The sequence below is a fragment of the Budorcas taxicolor genome, chromosome 20 (genome assembly GCF_023091745.1).
Source record: "Budorcas taxicolor isolate Tak-1 chromosome 20, Takin1.1, whole genome shotgun sequence".
Taxonomy (NCBI): domain Eukaryota; kingdom Metazoa; phylum Chordata; class Mammalia; order Artiodactyla; family Bovidae; genus Budorcas; species Budorcas taxicolor.
Window position 1 is genome coordinate 38715915 of NC_068929.1, and position 26848 is coordinate 38742762.

At 36.3% G+C, this 26848-nt stretch overlaps 1 protein-coding gene across 1 annotated transcript in view; it reads left to right on the plus strand.

Moving 5' to 3' along the window:
* FYB1 (FYN binding protein 1) overlaps nt 1-26848 on the plus strand; it is a 99709-nt gene that overhangs the window by 54740 nt on the left and 18121 nt on the right. Inside the window, exons 3-11 of the mRNA XM_052659099.1 lie at nt 10651-10697; nt 13039-13058; nt 13502-13536; nt 14509-14629; nt 17431-17590; nt 18089-18233; nt 23369-23391; nt 24458-24524; nt 25535-25672. Of these exons, the coding sequence (XP_052515059.1) occupies nt 10651-10697; nt 13039-13058; nt 13502-13536; nt 14509-14629; nt 17431-17590; nt 18089-18233; nt 23369-23391; nt 24458-24524; nt 25535-25672 (756 nt within the window). The remainder of the gene's footprint in view (nt 1-10650; nt 10698-13038; nt 13059-13501; nt 13537-14508; nt 14630-17430; nt 17591-18088; nt 18234-23368; nt 23392-24457; nt 24525-25534; nt 25673-26848) is intronic.

Sequence of the window (26848 nt, forward strand, 5' to 3'; positions counted from 1 at the left end):
CCACCACCACTACCATTATCATCACTGCTACCATCATTTTCATGCCACCGTTATACCACCAGTACCACCACATTTTATTGGTGGCCTGTAATGTGCTAGGCACTTTACATATATAATCCTTATGACTTTATTGAGTGGGTAGTGTTTTCATCATTTCACAGATGAGTAAATGGAACTTTACAGAGGTTAAGTGACTCTCAATAGCAGACTGTCCTGTATGCTTTTAACCACTCTGCTAAATAACCTCCTATAAGTAAAAAAACAGCGGTTTTCTCTAAGTAACCAGATTTCTGACTGTGTATTTAAAAAATAGGAAACTTATTCAAGCCCACTCTCACTTTTCTCAGATGGTACTTTTTAGACATGTCAAAACTGTATATGTTGTTATGCACAGGCTCTTTATCCGTGATTTACCAGAAGAGCTGGCTGAGAAAAACACAAGCAGAAGACTGGGATAGAATGAAATATTGTTTTAAAGAGAAATAGACAATGGCAAGCATAGATTCTATTGGCAAGTCAGAGTAGATCTTCGATTTCTTCTTCTAAAAAATTATTTTGCATGGTTATCCTTCACCACAAATATGCCAAAAATACTTAGCTACAGTTGTTTCTCCTTCACTTCAGTCCCCTACGAGATTGATGTTCATTACATCTAAAGTACTTAATATCCATAATCCTTATGATAGACTCAGTTAATACCATGTCTGATTGACAGCTTTCCTTCAATGCTGATAATTACAATTTAGAACAAGAGTTGAAAACACACTTGTCATGGGTGGCTAGTGCTATGTTTCACTTTATTAGGCTTTGATGGGGAGTGAGGGGGTGCTGTTGGTTAAAAGCAAAACTCCAGCTGACTAGAAGATGTTAGAGCAGTTTACTATCTTACTTACAACCTGCATTTTACATTTATGTTAACCACATGCCCTTCCAGGCATTCGAGTTTATGAATCCTAGTTTATATGACAACCAGCTACCAAAGCAGAATATGAGCCATTTGCCTACTAACACATGAGTGTCAAATAAATATTAACTTAATTAAAATAACTAATATGTGCTCTTATATAAACTTGATTTCTGTATAAATTGCTTTCTTTTCACATGTATTAAATCCTATGTTTTATCCTACTCTGAAGAATTTAACCCATTACATTTTGATCTCAGTACTTTTGAGGCTTATTATAATGACTCTATCCCAACAGATGGCTTTAATTAGGCTTCTGGATCCTGTGTAATTCTAGTGAGAAATTTCAGCAAATACCTTGAGTATGAATTCTTGATAATTGATAAGGCAAAAAGACTGGTAATTCTTTGACTGAAGAAATCATTGAGGTGGGTTTATCACTATTCCTGTTTGAGAGTCCCCAGGACCAGTCCTAAGTTTGGTGATCAACCACAAGGACACACAGGACCTAGCATACAGGAGTACTTGTGGCTAAGATTTATCCTAGTCATACTCTTCTAAACTTGGACAGTGCTCCTTTCTCTAGCTACAAAAATGCAATACATGTGTGGTATTGCTTCCCAGGGAAGCCTATTAGAGTCATCTTTCTATTGAAAGCTGCCACCTAGGCACCTTCTGCCTAGCAACTACCAAAATACCAGACTTCTAGAAGTAAAGCAGGTGTTCACCATAAGTCGTGTTGTTTATACAGTCTAGGCACAGCAAAGCACTCTTATCATTAGGCAACTTTTCCTATCAGTGCAAGGAATGCTTTAGAAGTTGAGTTTCCAGATATAAGCCAACAGACTATCTTGGTAGAAGATTCTTTTTAAAATAGCAGCTTCAGGCCTGCTATGTTAACTCTTTTCTGTAAACCTGCCCCTAGAATCCACTGTGATAAGGTGAGGAATACACAGGTGTGGAAGGAAGAACAAATTTCAAAGAGACAGGTAGCCTGGAGCACTGCAGCCTACCAATGTTGGTCAATTTCCCACATTTGTAGGAAATTCTTACAAAGTCAAAAAGAGTCCACCAACCAACCAGGTTCAAATTTTTGCCTGTAACATTAGAAATTAGCAAAATCCAACAGTTGTAATAAACTTAACTTCATCCTTATTTCCATTTTATTAAGGACTCCTAATTCAAAAGTCTGATTCATTTAAGAGTTACCAACTCCTCAAAATGTATATTCTCAGAAAAAAAAAGATGCTGAGAAACAAGAATTTAGATGTTACATTGCCTAGATACCCTGGAACTGTCAGATCTAAAAGTTAAATATCAGATGAAGATGAAAGCTAAGGAATATCTGTCAGAAGATTATTTTTTCAAAAGTAAAAATGTGGTATATGGTGTAAGACTTTCAGGCTTCCATCAAAGAGCCCAAGTAAAATCCAAAATGAAGAAATATCTAGGTTGGAAACTTTCCCCCAAGTAGGGGAAGCTAGAAAAGACACAAAGAGGAAATGAAAGTAAAATGGGTCTTGATAGTCAGACTCACAAATTTATATTTCATGTGAGAGGGAAATTTATAGAATGATCTTTAAGTAAAATTGTGAAAGATGGGTGTCTCTGTGCTTTTACTTTGCACCACCACCCTTCTAGTAATGATTTTGTGAGGCACCACTTCGTGCCTTTGTAATAGAAGTTCAGGAATTATCAGTGAACAAAATAAGGATCCCTACTCACATAAAGCAGGTGGCAAGAGACATAAGGGAAAAAATAAGAAACTAGTAAAGGATATAGAATTTTAGGAAATATCGAGTGATATGGGATAAAGTAGAGCAGGTTAGGTGGTGTGAGGGCTGGGGACAGTGTGTTGCAACTTTAAAAGGAGAGATGAGAGTCGCTCCCGTTATAGGAAGTTATACTTGAGAAAAGACTCAAGGCAGTAAAGGCGTTAAAGCATGCACAAATCTGGAGGAAGACCATTCTAATCAGAGAGGACAGACAGGACAAAGTCCTCGAATGTCTAGGGACTCGGAAAGCGGTAACTGAGGCTGAAGTAGATGGAAAGTGTAGTAGAGACAGACTCATGCAGGCCCTGCAAGTCATGATAGAGATGATGGCTCTTATCCTAAGTGACATGGGAAACGCTGAAGAGCTTGAGTGGCTGCTGCTGCTGCTGCTGCTAAGTCGCTTCAGTCGTGTCCAACTCTGTGCGACCCTAGAGACGGCAGCCCACCAGGCTTCCCCATCCCTGGGATTCTCCAGGCAAGCACACTGGAGTGGGTTGCTATTTCCTTCTCCAATGCATGAAAGTGAAAAGTGAAAGTGAAGTTGCTCAGTCAGTGATGTTTTCAGGCTCACGTTTTGTGAGTATTGCCTTAATTGTTGTCTGGAAAGAGGTAGTAGGCAAATGTTGAAGAAGGAAAACCAGTTAGGCAGATCCTACAGAAATGCAGGCAAGATATTCTACCCAGGATGGTGCAGTGGAGATGACAGGGGTCCAGATGCTGGATGTACTTTGAAGGTAGAGACCACAGAATTTGGACTTGGGGTATGAAAGGAAAAGAGGATCCAGGGCGACTCCAAGGTTCTGAGCCTGAGTGACTCCAAGGATGATGCGTCCATAACTGAATGAGACTGGCTGAATGTGAGCCAAGTTTGGGAGTGGGGAAAATCAGGACAGCCCAGCTGTGCAAACTTGTGGTGTGCATGCAGGCAGAGATGTTGAGGAGGCAATTAGGTGTAAGAAGTGAAGAGCTGGAAGGGAGTTCTGAGTTATAAATATGTGTTTGTCATGTGTGTGTACTCCATGCTTCAAGTCAGACACTGTTAGGATCACAGAGGAAGTGCATTCCTAGAACCAAGGATTACAAAAAGAACCAGTGCTCAAGTGAGGGACTGGCTCTCAAGAGGCATAAATGACTGATAAGGTTCACATATCCCCTCAGGGTGTTGAGTCTGTATTGCTTAAGGCAAGGAAAAGAACTTCTAATGTGGATCAAAGAAAGAATTTCAGAAGATCACCTGGCCATTATTACCTGCTTACTTCCTAGAAGTCACTTGTAATTATATTGTTCAGGTCAGAATTTTCCTTAAGAATGTAAAGAATTGGAGGCAAGTGAGAATTTAAAATAATAAACATATTTTAAAAGAAAGTAGTTGAAGCCAAAGTTATACTGCATTTTAAATTGTATTGTTTCCCCACCTAGTGGTCAGAAAGCAGCTAGCTCCATGTTCTATTTTATTCAGATGTCTGAAGAGGAAATGAAATGGATCAGAAGAGCTCATTTATCATTTTCAGTGTTCAAATCAACTTCTTTAGGGTAACATATTTCTTGGTGCCACTTTAAAAAAGTAATTATAATTTTAACAATGTAACTGATTATTCATATGAATATAGAACCAATAGTTGAATATTTTAGTATACAAGGCAAATTACATGGTTATTAATAGTAATGAGACAGGAAAAGTGAAATAATAAGAAATAATAACTAATGGAAATGACTAAAGTTGAAAAAGGAAAGTTTAACCAGATCTTATTTTGAGGTCATTCTTAGTGTAAGATTTTTCTGGCTCTAAAATTAGAGGAAATGTAAGAATTCACCATTGTAACCTTTTTTATTAGTTAGAAATATTTAACATTTTCTGGAGTTTGAGACTTGCCATATCAGTCATGCACTCCCAGACAGACTTACCTAAGTCCATTGGCTTAAACAAGTCATCATAATTGTATAATTTCTCATGCGTTAAATACAGGAAGACGTGTTCCAGAGAAAAATTCACTGGATTTCATTTTCAGTGAGGGCAGGCATGGAACAAAGTGTCACTTAGATTTCCTCTGTCTTTAAAAATCAAACTGACAAATACTAAAGTCACAGAATAAAGGTCATGAATGGCAAATAAGGTATAAAGGTCAATAGCTTCCCATCTTTAAAAGTCAGGAGATAGAGCTCTAATAGCTTTCTGAGCATGACAGTCATAACATTAAATTAATTTTGCTTTTCTTTTTTAATTCTGTATGCTAAAGTAGAAAAACAAAGAACTATAGTGAAAGACCTTCTTGAATAGACGTCCTTACTGTAACAACTGATAAGCCTCCTTTTCTTTTTCACCCACTCCCTCTGCTTCATTTTCTAGGACTTGGGTTGTGACTAGTTTCATTGATTGTCTGTTTCTCTCTGTTTGGCTTTTCTCAATGCCTGTAACACTTTTTTTTTCTTTTTTTACAGTTTGATCTGGGTCTATCCATGATGCTCACCTCCTTCTCCCCCTCATCTTTCTTCCTTTTATTCTTCACTGTTATTCCTATTCTTAATATTATTTCATACTTAGTGAATATTTTGCTGTTCTATATGTGTTGAATTCAGACCTATATAAAACTAAAATTTAAATGCTATAATGTTGGGTCCATGAATATATGCATGCATGTAAACATTATCTATAAGTAATAAATGGTTTGAATTAAGTGTAAGTAGATATGAATGAGCATGCTACACAGATCTTCATTTTGCAAATATTTGTTACTCTTTGGTGTGTTTCAGGAAGTTAACTGCAAGTCCAGTAGTCTTTTTAACTTAATATTATTTTCAAAAATAATAAACAGTTTGCTTTAGTAATAAATGCTAGTTTCTTAGTGTTACTAAGACAGCATTAATTTAGTCAAAAGTCCTATACCTGACAAGAATTATTCTAACAGCTTCCTAAAAATGACAGTCATAATAATAAATTAACTAACAAAGACATAATCTCATCATACCAAGGGTTTACGGTCTCATAGTAGGAATGAAGTGAAATGAAGTGAAGGAATAGAGACCTGCAAGTAACTGCTGTATAATTACAGTAATCCAGAATAGTCTCTGTAGTGAGCAATGTATGACATATGGAGGTAGCAACTGCTTGAGCTTGGGAGAGTTGAGATAACTTCACAGAGGAGGGAGTGTTTAAGGAGAATCTTAAAGATTAAGGAGGGCCTCCACAGGGGATGATGAGAAGGGAGGATTACTCCAGAGAAGGCCAATAGCATGGGCTAAGCATGGAGGAACAAGAAACCAGTCTTCAGAGAATAAGTGAATTCAGTGTTAATATCTGGAAAGAAAATGTAAGAAGAGGAAATATGAAAAATAAAACTGTAAAAGAGCAGGACTGATCTTCAGGACCGGTACACTATGAAAAGGACAATAGGCTTTATTCTATAGGATGTCAATGTATTTTGATGTCTGAGGTGTTTTACATCTTATGCTTTTAATTAATACTCAATTTACTAAAGTTGATAGTGTAAGGGCCTAATTTATTTTAAGTACTTAAATTCACATAATTTGCTATGCTATTTATACACCCAGTAATTTTTATTTCAATAAAAATTATTATTTTCAGGGGGATCTTTGATCAATGATTGGACAACTCAGACTAAATTCTTTCATATCAATACTTATGCTCATAATAAACTTCATTCACATGTTTGACATTGCATGTATGAATTTACATACTGAATTTTACTTTTAAGCATTTCTGATGCCTGACTGAACAGATTTCATAACTTTGCTCAGCAAAACCCTCCCAAGAACTTGTAAACAACTCATAAATCTATTAAATCATATCCAGTTCCTTTAAATAATCTAATTTCATTTATAATTGGATTTTTCAGATACTTTTAAAGAAACATATTTATTTTTTAAAATGTTAAGCATATAAAAGGCAAGGAGAATAATATAATGAGTACCCATATACCCCTCCCCAACTTCAACAATTATAAGCTCACTACCAATCTTGTTTTATCTATACACTACCCACTTCCCTCATCTTGTATTATTTTGAAACTAATATCAAACATCATATAATTACATTCATAAATATTTCAGTAGGTATTCCTAAAAATAGACCCTTTGTTTTAATATAAAACATCAAGCCACTATTCAGTTGTCTCTTAAATCCTGTGTGGGTCTTTTTGTTTGTTTGAGTAAGAATCCAAGCAAAGTTTGTGGTTTATATGTTTTGCAATTCTCTTTCAAGCTATAGGTTCCTCTTGCATTACTTTCGTTTTACTTATTGCAGCTTATTTGTTGAATACATCAAGTTGTTGGGGGGCATTATAGTTGCCCACAGTCTACACTGTGCTGATTGCTTCCTTATAGTAAGCGTATGTGTTCCCCATTCCTCTGTAAACTGGCTGTTGGATATAGACAAGCGCTTGATCAAATTTTGTTCTATTTTCTAAATATGCTTCTCTCTTTGTTTAGGTAGACATAAGACTCCTTCCTAAGTGATGGTGGATTTTTTTTATCAGGAGCTCATAGTTTTAGCTAACTCTGTTTTGTGAGGCCAGCAATCATAGACATTCAACACTTAAGAGTCCTGAGTTTTCAACTAAAATAATAAGCCTAACTCACAAATATCTAATGTGACAAATTTCTTAAACATAACAAACACTTAAAATATTGAACATACATTATTGTCCCAATGATTAGAAAATTTATTTCACAGATTTTTGTATCACGGGTTTGAATTACTTCATCCTTTCTGTATTTAATTCTGAATCTTCTAAGATTCAGAAGAAAAACAAGTGTCATGCCATGATCAATCTCACTGGGCGTTCACACTTACCTAGATAGTAAGCTATGCATATATGTTAATTTTTAAATGTTCAATTTTTTAAGTGAATTTATTAGATAAAAGTTTATGACTACATATATGTATCTAAGGTATTTCTTCCAGAGTCACAAGGACATCCACTAAGCCTTTTTTATGGCCTTAGTGATAGCAAGGCTCTTCCTGTTCACATTCTTCAAATGGTATTAATTTCACTTTAGAAAGATCACTTTGGCAGCTGAATAAAGAAAGGACTTTAAGGGTAGAAAAAATGAAGCACAATTCTCATTACTAAAAGACTATCCCGAAGGCCACTGCAGGGCTCCACACTAGTGATGGTAGAATCCTGCTCTTGTGTCTAGCAGGACAGGGGAGAGAGATGGAAGGGGAAGTGTATTATAGGAGACATTAAATATATAGAAGTGACGGAACTTGATTAATTTGACATAGCACTGTAAAAGAGTGAGAAATAAAGGCTCTCACTTTTTGAGTGAGGCTTGGGTGGTGAAGTGAATTTGTGGTGCAATTCACCAAGGTAGGAATCTGAGTAGGAAACATAGATTTAGGCTGAAATGAGAAAGGAAAACCTCAACTTCAGGGATGTCAATATAGAGCCATCCGTGGGACATGCAAACACAGATAGAAAGATGAATATATAGATAGGCAGATGACAGATAGATGTGTCTGAAACAAAGAATATGAGATTCTCTATGGGCTAGAGATTTCAGTGTGAAGTCACCGACGTTAAGATACTTTGTGAAGGTGAGGAAGCATGTGAGAATGTAAGACCATCTGGGGGCAAAGGTAGAAGGAAAAAAATGCAGAAGCCAAGACAAGAACACAAAGAACACCATCATTAAAAGAGAAGTCAGAGGAAACAAAAAAAATTGTGGGATTGAGACCAGAGAGACAAGACATGAGCTAGACGAGATTTCTCATGGAACCAAAGGAAGGCAAAATAGCCATAAGGGTAGTTTCAGTGCAGGATTAGCGAAGGAAGTTAGACTGCAGTCAATGAAGAGACAAAGAGGAGAAGAGCCAGTAAAGTGAGTACGGACAGTTTTTCCTACTTGGACTAGGAAGAGGAAGACCTCCTTGTGGTGACGTGTAGAATTTAAAAAGGTGAAGAGAAATGTGTGTTCTTTATGAATGAGAGTAACTTGAGCTGAGGGAGGAAACAGTATAATAAGTCCCTTACATATGAACAAGGTCCATTCCGAGAGAAAGCTCATAAGTTCATTTGTTCTAACCTAGGTTGTAAGAATTGCTTAGGCTGTAACTGCAAGCCTCGGTACCCAGCTAACACAATGGGCTATATAGTACTGTCCTGTAATAGGTTTATAATACTTTTCACATAAATAATACATAAAAAACAAACACAAAAAGTAAAAAAAAAATATTTTTACACTTATGGTACAGTGTCTTCAAAATACACTAGAACATTACAATAGCTGACATACAGAGGCTGGTATTGAGTGAACAGGCAAGAAGAGATACTAATTGGAGGAGGGAGAAGAGGTGGGAGATAGCAGAGCTGAAGGATCATCAGCAATAGGAGACGGAGGGCAAGCTGCAGTTTCACTTACTCCTGACATAGCTGGATATGCAAACACATACACACATCTACATCTTCGAAAGCTTGCAACTTGAAGATTTGTTTGTAGAGGACTTACTATAGTGAGATATTTAGGGATGGGGAGTGAAAGAAGAAGAACAATAATAATAATAAATAAATGATATGATGACACACAAAAGGAATAAAAGGTATGAAATAACTGATCATTCAGATAGCATTCAGAACACAGACGGAAAGAACTTTGGAGATGTAAGGATGGGTGTAATTGTAGATAAGCTTGGAAGTTAAAGAAACGTATTTTCTTAAGAAAGTTCACTCCCAATAACAGCTAAATAGTGAAATAAGAAACAGAATCATCTAATGACAAAGGAAAGGAGAGAAATAGGAGATTTAAGGGAAGAAGTGAAGGTCTTGAATAGTTATCAAGAATGATGTAAGAGAAGATTGACTAGGAAAAAGGTGTGACGAGATTATAGGATAGTGTTGGGAGTGCAGCTGAGACTGAATGTCAATTATTTGTAATCTCCCAAATCAGTAAGATGGCAATTTTCCCCAGCTGTGCTGATCAACCCAAGAATAGAAATAGAAAATACAGATGGTTCCATAAATCATTAGGGATTCATGGGGCCCAGGTATTGATAACTGTTATGAGTAGTTGGAGTGAAGTGGTTTGAAATGAAGCACCTTGGAGTCCAAGCCACAGCTGATAGAAGCAAAGCCAGGTGGAGAATACCTAGAAAGGGGGGAGGAGCCAGGATTGAAACTAATGGCCTTTGAAATCTATACCGTACAGCCAATTATCTGCCTTCAGAACTCAGAATTGACTTATTGATATACTGTCCTTAGAGGTTAAAGCGTCTGCCTGCAATGCAGGAGACGTGGGTTCGATCCCTGGGTCAGGAAGATCCACTGGAGAAGGAAATGGCAACCCACTCCAGTATTCTTGCCTGGAGAATCCCATGGACGGAGGCGCCTGGTGGGCAACAGTCCATGGAGTCGCAGAGTCAGACATGACTGAGAGATTTCACTTTCACTTTAACAGAAAAACATATTATTGCCCTGAAACTATGGAGTAATTGTAGGTGCTCACTTTGAATGGACAGTGCTGGACACAAGTTCCCCAATTCTCTACTTTTTTGCAGCAGTAGCAGCGTCAGTACAAAGCTAAAACCTGTTCTACTGACTTTGAAGTTTTAAATCAGAGTAGATGTGAAAGAGAAAAGAGTTATTTTATCTTATTTTTTAAATTTTGTGATTTTTATTACTATTATTGGCTGCACTGGGTCTTTGTTGCTGCTCGCTGCCTTTCTCTGGCTGTGGCGAGCAGAGGCCGCTCTCTAGTGCAGGGCATGGGGTTCTCGTGCTGGTGGTTTCTCTTGCTGTGGAGCATGGCTTCAGCAGCTGTGGCACACGGGCTTAGGTGCCCGCAACATGTGGGATCTTCCCAGACCAAACATGTCCCCTGCCAGATTCCCAACCACTGGACCACCAGGGAAGCCCAAGAGTTATTTTTAAAGAATCCTTTTATTTTTTTTCTTTTTCATTGTAAGAGGAGCATCTACTTACCCCATTTTCACTTTTTCCTCTCTCTTGTTTTCAGAGGCCCTGTAAATGAAGAAAATCAAGATAGTGTCATGCACTCTGATGGTAAGAGGCAAATGATGTTTTATTTTTTGTTCCCTCAGATATGAAAGTTCGAGTTAATTATTCTCATAGGGTCATTAATGAGTCAGTATCATCATCAGTCCATGCAAGTCCTCTTGTTTTACTTATTTATTCCCTTTTTTCTTCACGACCCACTCTCTTTCCTTCCTTATCTCATCGGCGTAAAATATTTTAATGCACTTAGTGTGTATATGTATTTTATACACATTCTTTGTATATTGTTGTATGTGTATATGTATATATTTGAGTTTGCATAAACAGTATATTATAGCTCATTCTGGTCATTTTTTTACACTCAGACTAATGTGTTTTGTGAGGCTCACCCGTGAATATATGTATATTTAATTTATTTCTGTTAACTACCGCACAGCTCTCCACAGTATGCATCCTATGCATATTTCACCTCCAACTTACTATTACCGAAAATGATATTAATGGTTCAATGCACCTTCTTGTCCATATCTGAGAGCCTTCCTTTAAGATGTGTATCAAGGAGTAGAGTGACTGCTTGTAAGCTATGGCATATTCATTCTGACTGAGTAGTACTGGAGTACTTTCCAGAAGAGCTGCATCTGTGTGTAGTCCCATCCCAGGGCATGAAGATTCCAAGATGCTTGCCTTTCACCAGTGCAGAGGCAGCTTTCCAGCTGTTTCCAATCTTCTGTGTGTAAAATGTCTTGTTTCAATTTCATATCTCAGCTTACTACTGAGTTCAAAACCTTGATTTGTTTATTAGCCTTTGTGGTTTTCTCTTCTGTAAGTTGCTACTTCCAATTCCTTGACCATTTTTTCTTGGGGTTGGTATCCTTTTCTGGATGACTTGCAGGAGTTCCTTTGTATTCCAGATATTAATACCATGTCAGTTGTAGGGTGGAGAAGGCAATGGCAACCCACTCCAGTACTCTTGCCTGAAAAATCCCATGGACGGAGGAGCCTGGTAGGCTACAGTCCATGGGGTCGCTAAGAGTCAGACACAACTGAGCGACTTCACTTTCACTTTTCTCTTTCATGCATTGGAGAAAGAAATGGCAACCCACTCCAGTGTTCTTGCCTGGAGAATCCCAGAGATGGGGGAGCCTGATGGGCTGCCATCTATGGGGTTGCAGAGAGTCGGACACGACTGAAGCAACTTAGCAGCAGCAGCTTTTAGGAATTGCAAATATCTTCTCTCATTCTGTCCATTGTCTATTAACTTAGTCCATACTGTCCTTCATTGAACATAAATATGTTTTGATATAATCAAATCTATTAATACTTACTTTGTAATTTGTACTTTTAAAGTTTTATGTAAGAATTCCTATCCCTAGGAAATAAAAATATTATCTTCTATTTTCTTCTATGAACTTTATCCTTTATAGTTAGGTCTTTGATTGTTTGCAGTCCACTTCTGAGGAATTAGTAGAAACCTAGATTTTTTTTCTCATATACAAAGTCAGTTTTCCCATTATGAAACTATAAAATTCACTCTTTTCTCATTAATTTATAGTACCACATTTACTATATTAACTATTGGTGTGTTTGTGTGTTTTCATACATAGGTGTGTTTGTGTGTACATAATGTTCCTGGGTTTGACCTCTGGGTCAGGAAGATTCCCTGGAGAAGGAAATGGCAACCCACTCCAGCATTCTTTGCCTGGGAAATCTCACAGACAGAGGAGACTGACAGGCTACAGTCCCTGGGGTTGCAAAAGAGTCAGACAAGACTTAGGAACTAAACAACAACAAATGTGTGTTCCTATTTGTGTGTATGTAAATTTTATCTGTCTCTGAGCTCTCTGTTCTATTCTACTGGTCTATTCATTCATGTATCAGTTCCACATGGTTTTTATTGTTATTGTTTTAGATGATGTCTTAATACCTGAAAATTTGTTGATATTATTAAACACTTGAGCAGTAAAATATCTTTTAAAAAACCTAATTAACTTAATTTTTTGATACATGAAAGCAAATCCTTGGGAACAAATGAGTCAAAAAGTGTGAACCTGTGATTTTCTGGTAAAGCCTGTGTTCCACACAAGCCCAAAAAAAACAAATGTGGATGCTTTCAGCGTCCATTCGTAAAGAGACTAAAGAGTGTCTTCAGTTTTTTTCACTTTTGCATTATTTTATGAAAGCTAATGAAATGATATTATAACAAGTTACAAGGTTTGGAAAAGCCACAGTAAGGATCTAAACCACATATTCTATTCTCTACTTCTAAACCTTTGGTAAAGTATAGATTCTGTTAACATTATGAACTGTTTTGAGTATTATGTTATGTTACATCTAACAATCCTCTATTAAAGCACTTCTTAATTATTATCCCTTTTTTTAAACACTTCAGGTACTGGAAATCTAGATGAGGTTAGTTTCTCTTTTTTTATTCTTCTCATGTTATGTTGCTATAACTAGAATATGTAACAATTGCTGTGATTTATTTTCTACTGACATAAACCAACAAATGAAAACTCTTAAGAATAATGGTAATATTTTTCCACTGCAATCTTATTTCACCCGAAATGCTTGAGACATTAAACCCCAGTCATTTCACTGACTCAGTAATTTTGTTATGCTAAACAGAAACTGAAGCCTGGCTACAAATCTGAATTACATAGCAAGATATAAAATGAAATCTTTCTGTGCTTCCTTTCCCAGTCTGTCTCCAAAAAGGAAAAAAAAACAAATTAAATATGCAAAATGTACACACAAATTTATGTTTGTTTTACTGAGTATTTGAGCAATGTAGTATATATTTGTTCCCTTATTGAATAATTGCAGTAAATCACTATTAATGTTTTTCTTGACAGGAACAAGAGAGTGAAGGAGAAACATATGAAGACATGTATGAGCAACATTTCTTTTACCATGATATTTTTCTTCTTAGATGAATATAATCATTTGTATGAGGGAGAATGAATGGATATTCAATACTAGGAGGGGGAAAGTTCAACTGTTCAAGTGACGGGCATATAATGATAACCTTTATTTCAATACAAAGGACTAAAGATTCCTTTCTTGTCTAAGGATTTTACAGAGGACTCTGTTAAAATGCCATTGTGTGAGAGGTCAGAGTCCTGCAACCCACTAGACAGCCCACAGGCAAGGAATTACAGGGCCAGGAATCTGTATTTCTTGCTCTCAGTGTGTCTGGGCAAATGAATTTGTGTATATATTACAATGTCCTCACCTAGGCAGTACTCTGAGAGACGATTTAACACAGCACCGGATGCCAAAGTTTTAACCTGCTTAAGAAGAAAAATGTTAAAAAGAGTTCCCAAATGGGTTTCTGGGTAGACCAGGATTAAGAAATTTCTTAGCAAATGAGTGAAAATAAAAATGAGCATTTTCTCTTATTTTAACTTTTGTTGATTCAAATATGTTAATCTTCCCCACCCAGAATTCAGCTAATTCTGAGTAAAGTTTCTAAATGAAGATTTGTACCTATGAGTACAAGTGAATATGTATATGTGAGCTTGTACCAGTGAGCATACTCTTGTGAGAGAGATTGGGTGGGATGGGGGGATGCTTAATTGTATTCATGCTGACAGGCTGCAGGAACCTTTAAAACAATGCCTTCCACTTGCCCTCAGGGGTTGTAAAAGTAGCAGGACCTTTGGAAGGCATCCTCCTTTGAATGCCTCCTGCAGGTTTTAAGAACAGTCTCACACACCCAGGAATTTTGACAAGAGTTAGCTTTGTACCTTCACCTCTATTCCACATATTATCTTCTGTTTGGGGTAGGAACCTCTCTAAATAGTGAGCCCTAACACATAAATGCCTGCAGGTGCTGAAACAACCAAATTTTTATCCACAGAGACACATCCAAAGAAAAAGAGAAGAAAAGAGAAAAGGAGGAAAAGAAGAGATTAGAGCTGGAGAAAAAAGAACAGAAAGAGAGAGAAAAGAAAGAACAAGAAATAAAGAAGAAATTTAAAGTAAGAGCTTGCTTGATGATGGGTGAAAAACAGTAACCTCTCTTTTTATAACTTTCACACAAAAGGGGCACCATTTTTTGAAACCTTATATGGTTGGACAACTACTTAATCATTGTTTTCTAAAGAGTAACTTCCTTCATAACAGTAATGTTTTTGTCTGCTACACTCCATTATCCCTGCACTAAAAATGCAATACAATAAAATCCAAATAAAATATATGGCTTATAATCTGGATAAAATCTAAACAAAATATGGTGGGAGCTCAAGAAATTTTATGTCAGTTCAGTGAATGAATACTCAGTTACTCAAATCCATTCTGATTCTCCTCGTTATATGTTTCATCGTACCTGGAAAATTTCATGGACAGAGGACCCTGGTGGGCTACAGTCCGAGGGGTCACGAAGAGTCAGACATGACTGAGCATTTCATATTAACCTACTTCCCTGGTGGTTCAGACGGTAAAGTGTCTGCCTGCAATGTGGGAGACCTGGGTTCGATCCCTGGGTCGGGAAGATCCCATGCAGAAGGAAATGGCGAGCCACTCCAGTACTCTTGCCTGGAAAATTCCATGAACTGAGGAGCCTGATAGGCTACAGTCCATGCGCTCGCAAAAAGTTGGACACGACTGAGCAACTAAGAGATTAAATATGGGCTCAGGACTACACACATACATATCCCTGTGGCATGTATTATCATGGTGCATGGGACAGAAGTGTCTGGATTAAGCAGACTCATCTCAATAAAACTCCGTGAGCCACCCTGACTGATGCTGTCTAGACCTGACTCACATCTGTGCCTTTACTTTAAGCCTATGTACATGCTGACTTCTCATACCTTCTGTTTCTCCTTCTTCCTCATTGACCTCTGTCTTCTCTCATCTTTCATTCTAGCTGGATGACACCTATCACTACCACCACCACCACTATACTTGCAGGCTATACTCTCTTGGCTAGGCTTTGACGACACAGCCCATCTGGTATGGGTCTGGTATGTCAGCTATATTTAGAGTGATTATCTAGTCACAAAACTATTCTTCACTTTGAAAAGGGCTCATATCAAGTTTCCTTTAAATATTTAGTTCCTCCAGAGCATTAATATATGGTTTGAGTTATAAAAGCCTGGCATATATATAATTTCCCAGTATATTGACTATAGTGAAACAAAGAAGGAACAGCAGGCACAGGGAAAATGTAAAACTTAGAGTCAGTTGGACAGATGTGGATTCAAATTCCAGCTGCATTTGTGAGTTATATAATAGTGGACATATTGCTAAACTTCTCTGAACCTCAGATTCTTATTTTTAAAGTGAGTAGACAATATTTCTCCTGAAAGTTTGTTATGGGATTAAATAAAATAATATGTGGTATCTATTATAGGCTCTCATTCAATTTTGCTTACTATATACAAGCAAAAGTAAGATTGCAATATGACTATTAAAATATTTTACTCATACAGAATGTATGGCTACCAATGTTCATAGTTTTCAAGTAGAAAATATGGAAAATTAATTTCTTAAATGAAAATCTTTATAACATACTTTTTATGAAGAGGTTGTTTATAGTTTTGAAGGAATTAGTAAAGCTTTTCTTTTTGGGTGTCTTTTTTTTTTTTTTTGGAGAAGCCAATTTTGGATGGTTTCACTCATTTATTCAAATAATATTTGTTAGTAAGAAAAAGATAAGATATGAAATCACACTGCCAAACATGAACTCAAACATTTATCAAGACTAGGACTTCACACGCTATATTCCTTTCACAGAATTGTTAATAGATGTTCAAATTAAATAAATAAATGTGAGAACTGTTATACAGTTCCACATTTCATTAATTCTATGACAAAATATTTCACATTTTAAAATTCCGAAATTGGATGCACTGTAACATTGTTGGCACATCAAAGTTTAAATCAAGCTAGTTTACTTTCTTGGTAGTATATAATTAATGATGGTATCTCACAATTCATCATATCACAAGTTCAATAAATAAAGTAGAGCTTCTTCAAAAATCATGATGCATATTTGCATATCAAAAGACTCAAGAAATTCTGTTGAAAAGACAAAAGATTAGGAAATTAGGACTTTAGCATTCATGGGCTCTAAACTAGATTACTCCTCTGCTGTCAAGAAACCACTGTACTCTTCAGGATATTAATTATTAAAACATCACATAATATTGGTTTGCTATTTATTTTTATTCACAAAGCTATTTCTAAACTGTTATCTTGTTTATAACAGGTAATGTCTACTCCAAGTTTATAGACAGCAAGTACCATGAAGTCGGAAAAAAAGGAAAGAAAATGTTTTTCTCACAAGTACAACCTACCACCACTACTAACCCTCTCTCTCTTGCTATTTTAAGTCTGCAGAGAACCATCAGAATAATTGCACAAAGCAGAGAGGGAAATAACCTCTGTCTAGTAAGCAGAACACCAGCATACCCCATAAAAACACATAGCACCCAGCATGTCACATATATAAGTGGTGTTTGATTTTCAGTCACTTCCTCTTCAAATCTTCTACAGAGTTCCCAAGATTAACCAGATCACTGCCATTCTCTCCTGGCCCCTGAACACGTGCTTACCTATTTTTGCTGGCTCTGTCTGACCTCTGCAATTTTCCCCTAGCCCCTCCTATAAGAACCCTCACCAGAAATAACATTCACCCTCAACTTCTGGTTCAAACCTGTAAATGTTGGTAATAAGCAGGTTAGCAAGTAGTGGACCTAGTCTTTCAAAACTGCATTCCTTAAGGATTTCCTGAATAGTAAGAAGCTGGTTGTGATTTTTTTTTCCCTCTTTGCAGCTAACAGGCCCTATTCAAGTAATCCATCAAGCAAAAGCTTGCTGTGATGTCAAAGGCGGAAAGAATGAACTGAGCTTCAAGCAAGGAGAGAATATTGAAATAATTCGCATCACAGACAACCCTGAAGGAAAATGGCTGGGCAGAACAGCCAGGGGGTCATGTGAGTGCATATTTTTCTAAGACTTCAAAGTGTTTTCTTTTGAGCCAATCTTAATGTGAAAATTCTTCCCAAACTAGTCATAAGCATTAAGTTGGAAGTATGCTACAGAGTAGACAATAATAAGAAGATTTTAAATGACAAGCATAGCTCCATCTTCACCTCATTTGTGTAATATTTTTAGTTGGGAAAAAATGCAAATATAATATCCCAAGGAGGAGTAAAGAGTATTAGGTTCTTCATTGATGTTAAAAAGCAAAAATATTTCTTCTGAATCACTTTAGAACCTTGAAAACAGACTCCAGACTTACCCCAAAGCACAACATCATGAGACTTTGACAAAGCACAGTGAAGCATGTGTCAACAAGTCTTTAAGTCAGAATTGCAAGCAAAGAAATAAAGGGAAAATGTAAAAAGAAAGTGTATAATTGATATTTTATTTACAACTCTATGATATTTAAACTACAGTTATCTGAACATAAATTGTTCCCCTTTTGGTAGATGGCTATATTAAAACAACAGCTGTAGAGATTGACTATGACTCCTTGAAACAGAAAAAAGGCTGTCTCAGCACTCTTCCATCGAGACCTTTTGAAGATGACCAGGAAGTGTATGATGACGTTGCAGAGCAGGAAAATGTTAGCAGGTATACGTAAAAACAAATTGGAAAGCAAATCAAACTATCTCTTTGTCAGAGATTGTGGGTTTTAAGATGCTAGAATTTTACCTTCCTAATTTCCTACTACTTTCTATCACTATATTAAATTACCATTTACAATCACTTCAATATGGATGATAACTCATTTGAAACTCTATAGTCTTTCATTTTACTCTTTGGCTCTTTGTGTTAAATACTGCTTGAAATGTAATGGGCCATTGGCAGATATGGTGTCAATCCAAAATACTGTTTTGCAATATTCATTCTGATTTGACTTTAAGGATATGCCTAGAATACATATGACTTTGTAAATGATGAAGCATGAGATATAAAAGTTAGCTCTAAAAATATAAAATACTTCTCTCTGAAATCTGAGTCTAAATATATTTGTCATTGTTATTTGAAAATATAACAAATAGAAATGCTTTTTTATGACAACTTTGCTCTTTAAGAGTAAAAATGTAAAAGCTCAATCCACTATGATCCCTAGCAATCAACTAAGGGTTCAACTTTCCATTGGACGTTGTGACCTTCCCTGGAAAAATTACAGGACCATCTTTCTGGGGTAGAGGGACAGATCAAGACATCTTTTCTAGAGGAATCAAAAGGGAGGGCAAACTTCTCTCTCGTACTTTCCTTCTCTTCCTTCTCGTCTCCAGCTCCCTTTATGGTGCCTCCTCTTCTGTCTCTTTCTCCTAGCTCTGATCTTCCTTGTTCTTTCTTTTTCTTCCCTTTTCTGTTCTCCTTTCATTCCTTCTTTCCTCCAATATCTCCCTTTCCTGGTAGAGCCATAATCTCTTTAAACTGAAGGAAAAGGAGAAGGAAAATCTCCAACCCAGTGAGGAATCCTCATTTTTCTATGTCCACTTTGTGAAACAGGGAAACCTCCCCACATGATCTATGCAAGATCTTCATTTGAGAAAAAATGTGTCTGCATTCTTTATAACTCAAATTTCAAAGTAAAAAATGTTTTTATTATTAAGCATCCTAAAAATGTCAAAAGATCAAAATAGAAATATATTAATATTTATTAATACTAATAGTTATGAAACATATAAAGAATTAAATTTCCCTTTTATGGTTTTGAGCTTATGGCATCAGTTAAACTTATATTGCTTTCTGGCAGTTCATCATTCTAAAATGACTGATAGCAATGCTGTCTTAACATATTATGATCATAAATTATGCAATACATATCAAAACATCCCATGTATGCACTGGAGTTTACAGATTGTAAATTGACCTTAGTAATAAGAAACACCTTGACCTACCTTGAAGTTAGCAAATGTCAAATTTGATATCAGAGTTCCAAATGGCCATATTCTGAGAGTTACAGAATTTTCTGGACATGAGTGTGTCTTACCATATATATTATCAGTATATATACCTTATGTTGGGCTTCCCTGGTGGCTCAGATGGCAGAGTCTGCCTGAGATCCCCTGGAGAAGGAAACGGCAACCCACTCCAGTATTCTTGCCTGGAAAATCCCATGGATGGAGGAGCCCTGCATGCTATATTCCATGGGGTTGCAAAGAGTTGGACACGACTGAACTACTTCACTATACCTTATGTTTGTCTTTTATCTTAAAAAAAAAACACAATTTCTCTTATTTTGGAATTAAAGAACTCCACTTCACTTTCACTTTTCACTTACATGCATCGGAGAAGGAAATGGCAACCCACTCCAGTGTTCTTGCCTGGAGAATCCAAGGGATGGGGGAGCCTGGTGGGCTGCTGTCTGTGGGGTCTCACAGAGTCAGACACGACTGAAGTGACTTAGCAGCAGCAGCAGCAGTGAGATATGTATATATATATTTACACTGATGAAAATACTCAAAAAATAAATAAATCCACAAAAAGGGATGATATCCTTAAAATGAAGCATTATTTTCATAATAAGTGACTTTCCCAAATTAATGCCATTACTTTTTTCATTTAACTAGTCTGTACATACCACAGGGCTTCCCAGATGGTTCAGCAGTAAAGAATCCACCTGCCAATGCAGGAGATCCAGGTTTGATCCCTGGGTCGGGAAAATCCCCTGGAGAAGGAAATGGCAATCCACTCCAGTATTCTTGCCTGGGGCGTCCCATGGACAGAAGAGCCTGGCATGTTACATTCAGTCCAGGGGCTGCAAAGAGTAGGACACAGCTTAGTGACTAAACCACCACCACCATACATTCCACAACTCTACGAGACATCTCCAGTTAGTAAACATGTAGCAGAAAAGGGATCTTCTGTTTAATAAAATGGGGTTAGAGGAAGTGTATAGCTTCACTGATTAATATTTTAAACAAGTACAGCACCACAGTATTTACTAACATCTATTACATTGGAAGGACTGATGCTAAAGCTGAAACTCCAGTACTTTGGCCAGCTCATGCAAAGAGTTGATTCATTGGAAAAGACTCTGACACTGGGAGGGATTGGGGGCAGGAGGAGAAGGGGACGACAGAGGATGAGACGGCTGGATGGCATCACCGACTCGATGGACGTGAGTTTGAGTGAACTCCGGGAGATGGTGATGGACAGGGAGGCCTGGCGTGCTGCGATTCATGGGGTTCCAAAGAGTTGGACACAACTGAGCGACTGAACTGAACTGAACTGAACTGATTCCTTCTTTATGCATATTTAATAAGAAAATGGAAGAAGAGACATCACTTCTACACAAGTTGTTTTGTGGGTTTTTTTTTTTGAAACTACAGCTGCTGCTGGCAGAGATCTTATAACAGAACATGCTTTGTCCTTAGTAGAACAAGGAGAGATGCTGAGTATAGCTGGCAGCTTGTTCCGGCAAGAATAAGAGAAAGCACCAGCCTTTCCTCTCCCTCCCCCATATACCTCCTGGCTCCTATCAGGAGGTTCTTGACCAACTCGTTCCCAATTTCTCCAGGGTTAGGGGATCCAACTGAATACCTCACGCTCTGAGAGTAGACAGGAGGCTTAAAAAGCATAGATCCTGGCAGCTGTTCTTCTCCCTTTCTTCTCAGTGAAGCAGTTTTTTGTAATAAAAGTGAAAAGTTGAACAAAAGGAAATTACAAGTACAAATACCACTCCTTCATCATATAAAAAACTTTTCTTCTAGGTGTGTTTCCCAACCTTTTTCCTGCCATTTCTCCTTTCCTCTTTCTCTTTCCTTGTCTTTTCTCACACTCTCCTTTCCTTCCCTCTAGCTCACCAGATCAATGGTTTATATTCCAAAGAGAAAATGAAGAACTGCTCTAGAATTCAAATAATATATAGTGCCTTTGTTCCTGATTGTGATCACCCAATTCTTCGGAAATTGGATATGAAGTCTCCAAGGTGGAATATGTTGTATTTGCCAGAAGTGGCAGCCAAACCAAATTTGCAGTTTTTCTCATAATTCTAAATGCTGACTTCATGCTCAGAGGAAAGTGTTGAAGACAGTGAGTGTGAAAATAGTTTGTAAGCAAGTAGCAAATATACTTAAGCTTCATCAAAAATCATTTCTATTTGTATATAAGACATTTATAGCATGTTTTTCTCCAAAGTTCCATTAGTGAAAATACTTTTTATTTCTAGATTAGCAGTAGACTTTGAAGTTATTCTGGCTTAAAGGTTAAGGATCACATATGTTGTATAAATATACTATGCGATTGTAATATCAGATATCTGTTCTTAGAAGATTATCTAAAAGGCAAAAATGATGACACAGAGGGCACAGCGAGGTGTAGTAAAAATGACGTCGTCCATACAGGAAAGCAGGACACTGAGATTATTTCATTTTTTCAGTTAATCAAAGTGGACATGGTCATATCACTTCATTTCTCAGAGCCTCAATTTTTCTTCTGCAAAATGAACTAGATGACTTCCTTTGCTTTCACATAAGTCACGATTTAGTGGGGAAATGGGCAAGAAAACAATTTTAAAAGAGGGGAGGTATAGAATGTTATAGAAAGAGAGATTTAGAGAATTAGGAGCTACACTTTACAAAGGCCTCATGAATAGGATTTCAAATTTTTTTTAAGTATTCCCTTTGTAAAAAATGTAATGCAGAATCCTATACTGCAAAAAAAAAAAAAATGTAATGCTATTGGACTAGAAGTTAAATGCTGTCATTATAAGATATTGAGAGGAAAATGAATTCAATGCAGTAACGGTTCTAGAATAATACTCTCCTTTTTTAATAAGTCCATCTATGGAGTGATGTAATTTGCCTGAAAATTGCCTTATGGTAAAATGCTAGAAACAAACAATATCATTGTTTAGAAAATTTTATGGAGTACTGAATCTCACTTGATCCTTATTAGTTTTGTTTTGTTTTTTGCTTTGTTACTACTCATCTATTACAATAAGGAACAATTTTTCTTCCTTTTCACATATAACATCTAATAACTTTTCTTCTAATTAAAAAGTAGCTGATTTATAATATTATATTAGTTTTAGGTATAGAAGTGATTCAGCATTTTTATAAGTTATACTCCATTTAAAGTTATTATCAAATATTGACTATATTCTCTACACTGTACAATATATCCTTCAGTTCAGTTCAGTTCAGTCGCTCAGTCATGTCTGACTCTGCGACCCAATGAATCGCAGCACGCCAGGCCTCCCTGTCCATCACCAACTCCCGGAGTTCACTCAGACTCATGTCCATTGAGTCAGTGATGCCATCCAGCCTTATAGCCTATTTATTTTATACATAGTAGTTTGTACTCCTTTAACTCCCACCCCCACCCCAACACTGATAACCAGTAGTTTGTTCTCCAATCTGTGTCTCTTTTTGTTTTGTAATATTTATTCATTTGTTTTATTTTTTAGATTCCACATATAAGTGACAACATACAGTATTTGTCTCTCTGACTTATTACACTAAATATAATACCCCGCAGGTCCACTGGTATTGTTGCAAATAGCAAAATCTCATTCTTCTTTTATGGCTGAAGAACATTCTATCGTGTATATACACTACATCTTCTTTATCTACTCATCTGTTGGTGGACATTTAGGTTGTTTTTATATCTTGACAATTGTAAATAACATCCTGATAACTGTTGACTGGAATATTATTTTTTCTCTCATTTAACTGCTCCATATGTACTTCCTTTCCTGACAGCTAAATAGTTAATATATCAATTAATGTCTACTCTTTTTCTCCTAGCCACAGTCAGAGTGGAAGTGGAGGTAAGCTACCCACTTTTATCAGTTTCTCAAGTCTTCGACGTCCTTGTGTATATTACTGACAAAATGCTCTTGTTTGCAAATAAGGAGGAGGATCTTAATGTGGTAGAAAGAACGATAGACTGGGAATCAATAACATGGAGTCCAGTCCTGGCCACTGAGTGACCCTGAACAAGTCACTTCTTTCTTCCACGTTACTGGTCATAGGGTGATTCCACTTCCATGTGCCCAGGGCAGTCTTGATTTGTGCAGGTGTCTGAGCACAATTTCTAGTAGTATCCCCCTTCACTTTCAGAAATGTCCCTATTTGGATGATACCTTACATAATCACCATAGCTATGACTCCTAAAGACTTCTCATTATCCCATCAACAAAATAAGGGTTGCTAATACCTGGCAGTGCTGAAATTCTCATCTTAAAAATCTAATTTCAACTTTATTGTACACATTTTTACAAAGAAGGTAGTCAGTAAACATTGGTTAAAGAAATATTTGTCAAATAGCAAACATAGGATAACAAATCAAGCAAGGGTTTAACTTTTAAAATATTCCTTTGATGAAATGAAATAAAGAAATGAAAAAGTCACCTTCCGTTCTTTTCTTTGTCCCAGCTCCCATCAATGCTTAGAGAGTCACTTTTCATTTGCTTTCCTTTACTTACATCTTGATCAATGCTTTTTTCTGAATGTCTCCTTAGTATTAATTAAGTTTTTCTTATCAACTTTTCCCTTCTTTTTCCACAATAAATTTCAACTCCATCCTCTGTTTAATTTTACTTTTTCTCAGTTATTTCCCCCACTTCTATCACCTCCTGTGCACAGTACTCTATATCATCCCTCATATTTTTACAGTTCACTTCTAAGAATTCCTTATAAAATCATGTTAAAAAATTAGTTTACTTCTGTGTAAGAGTGGGAAAATAAAGCTACTTTAATTTAAATAATTGATATGAAAATAAGATGCTTTCTACATCTTATTTCTGCATAAGACATTTATTGTCAAATTTTGAGTGAGCATTTGTGACCAAATTACAAAATTAACAGATTTTTTTCCCCCTAATTCATATGAAGGGATGTTCCCACCTCCCCCAGATGATGATATTTATGATGGGATAGAAGAGGAGGATGCTGCTGATGGGTAAGAATAATCAGCTTAATTGCCTCTTTGCAAAGTATTGTATATACTAAAATTGTCACTAGTTTTAATTTCTGGTTAGAATAAAAAGCAGAAAGTAGCATTCCCTGTTACATAACCAAAAATGTTTAATTAACAGCAATGGCAAATGAGGAATTGTAATTATACCACACTTCAAATGAAGTGGTATACTGTTTGGAATATACCACTTGGAACCTTGACAACTATGCCAAAAGGAGTGAAATGGATAAGGGTAAAGGTTACAAGTATTCAAACCTTCCCCAATCATTTATTTATCAATCAATACTTCATTTTTGTGACAATCTCTGGAAAGTTTGTAGTTGCATGGCTAGCCTTTGTATAATAATCATGTGCTGTGCTGTGCTTGGTTGTTCAGTCGTGTCCAACTCTTTGGGATCCCATGGACTGTAGCCCGCCAGGCTTCTCTGTCATGGCGATTCTCCAGGCAAGAATACTGGAGCGGGTTGCCATGCCCTTCTCCAGGGGATCTTCCCAACCCAGGAACTGAACCCAGGTCTCCTGCACTGCAGGTGGATTCTTTACCTTCTGAGCCACCAGTGAAGCCCTTGTATAATAATCATAGTTGTAAGCAATCCAGATAAATTGAGATCATATGTTTATCTGTGGCTATATGTGGCAATATTGAAAACTTAATCCTTTAAGTGTTTAAACTTTTGAAGTGGTGCGTTTTTAAATTTAAATACATATTTAAAAATTTTAATCTAATAACAACTTACTTTTAATCATAGCAAAGCTAAATTGATGTTTAAAACTTTTGACTCAGCTCACTGGTTTAAGAAACAAGGTTTAAGAAATCTACCAAATAGGAGAAAATAACTTGCCTACTATTTACCTAGTCACAGCAGTATTCAAAGACCATGACTTATAAACTTAATAGCTTCATCTTGTTGAATACAATAAGTAGCTTACAGCCTGACTGATCAACACAGTATAATTATAAAAAATCTGATCAATGCCTGCATGCTCCAAAGCTCCACGCTACAGGTTGAAGAGAAGAGTAACACCTGGTCCTGGGGGATTTTGAAGATGTTAAAGGGAAAAGATGACAAAAAGAAAAGTATACGAGAGAAACCTAAAGACTCTGAGTCAGACAATGATGAAGGTTCATCGTAAGAGTCAAACAACCACCAAATCCAGTGCACAATAACTACACTAATAATTCAATCAAATGCTACTAATATTTTATAACCGATAACCAAATTCGGACAGTCTTAAGAAATTTTAATGTGTTTTTCTATTAATCATTCTAGTCTCATTTATTGTGTCACTTTTAAACTCATGCATTTACATAAGATCATCATATACATCAAAAATGTATTTTGTTTTCCGTTCAAACATGCACACACACACACACACATGCATACACTCACCCTCCATTCAGTAGGACCTTTTTTAAGCTGTAAATCACATCTAAAAGGTCAGAATTCCAACACTGCATTTTACTATATAATATTTTATACTGACTGTTTAAAATATACATTCTGTTTTAAAAGTTAACTTATAGAAAAAAGGACAAAATTTGGAATTTCTTTTCTCTAAATACAGTATCTAAAGTCTTTGTAACTTTCACAATAATGATATATTAATTCCACTTGAATTACATGTTTGTCCTATACTACAATTACTCTAAGTATCTTCAGTTTGTATAAATAAGACTAAAGCATACATTTTATCTTTCTATACAAAAATAATCCTTTAGTATAAGTTCCATGTGTATAAATTTGAAGGACCTTAAGTACACTCAAATTTTCGTTGTTTTATATATGCTAATAGACTCACCTCACTTTAACAGAAGTCTTTATAAGATGTCAATTACACATAGAATTCCTAATTTTAAATCCTTTTGTGAGACGCTAAAACAACACTCACTAAGCGAGATACTTAAAATTGTAAGTAAACGTAGCAAATCTTCTCTTCATGTATCATTACTCAAATGTAGTCCTCACTTAGAAATAAAAGCAGATTTTTTTTTTTGCTCAATAACACACCAGCTAATTCTGATTTAAATCACTTTTACTAATGACCTCTCACACTTCAGTGTAACTGTGCACCATTCTTCCAGTTATGTGGGTATGTGTGTTTAAAGTTCAGAAAGTAATAAAAACTAAGGTCTTTTTCTGTTGCAACTAAAAGTCACCCAATCCTGATTTCAAATCACTTTTATTAATAAGTTCTCACTCTCTAGTTTCAGTGGCTATTCCTCTCTTATTCACCTTTCTTCTGTTTGGGGATATATGTGTACATATTATCAAACAATATTATGTCATACTGTGACATATGACCAT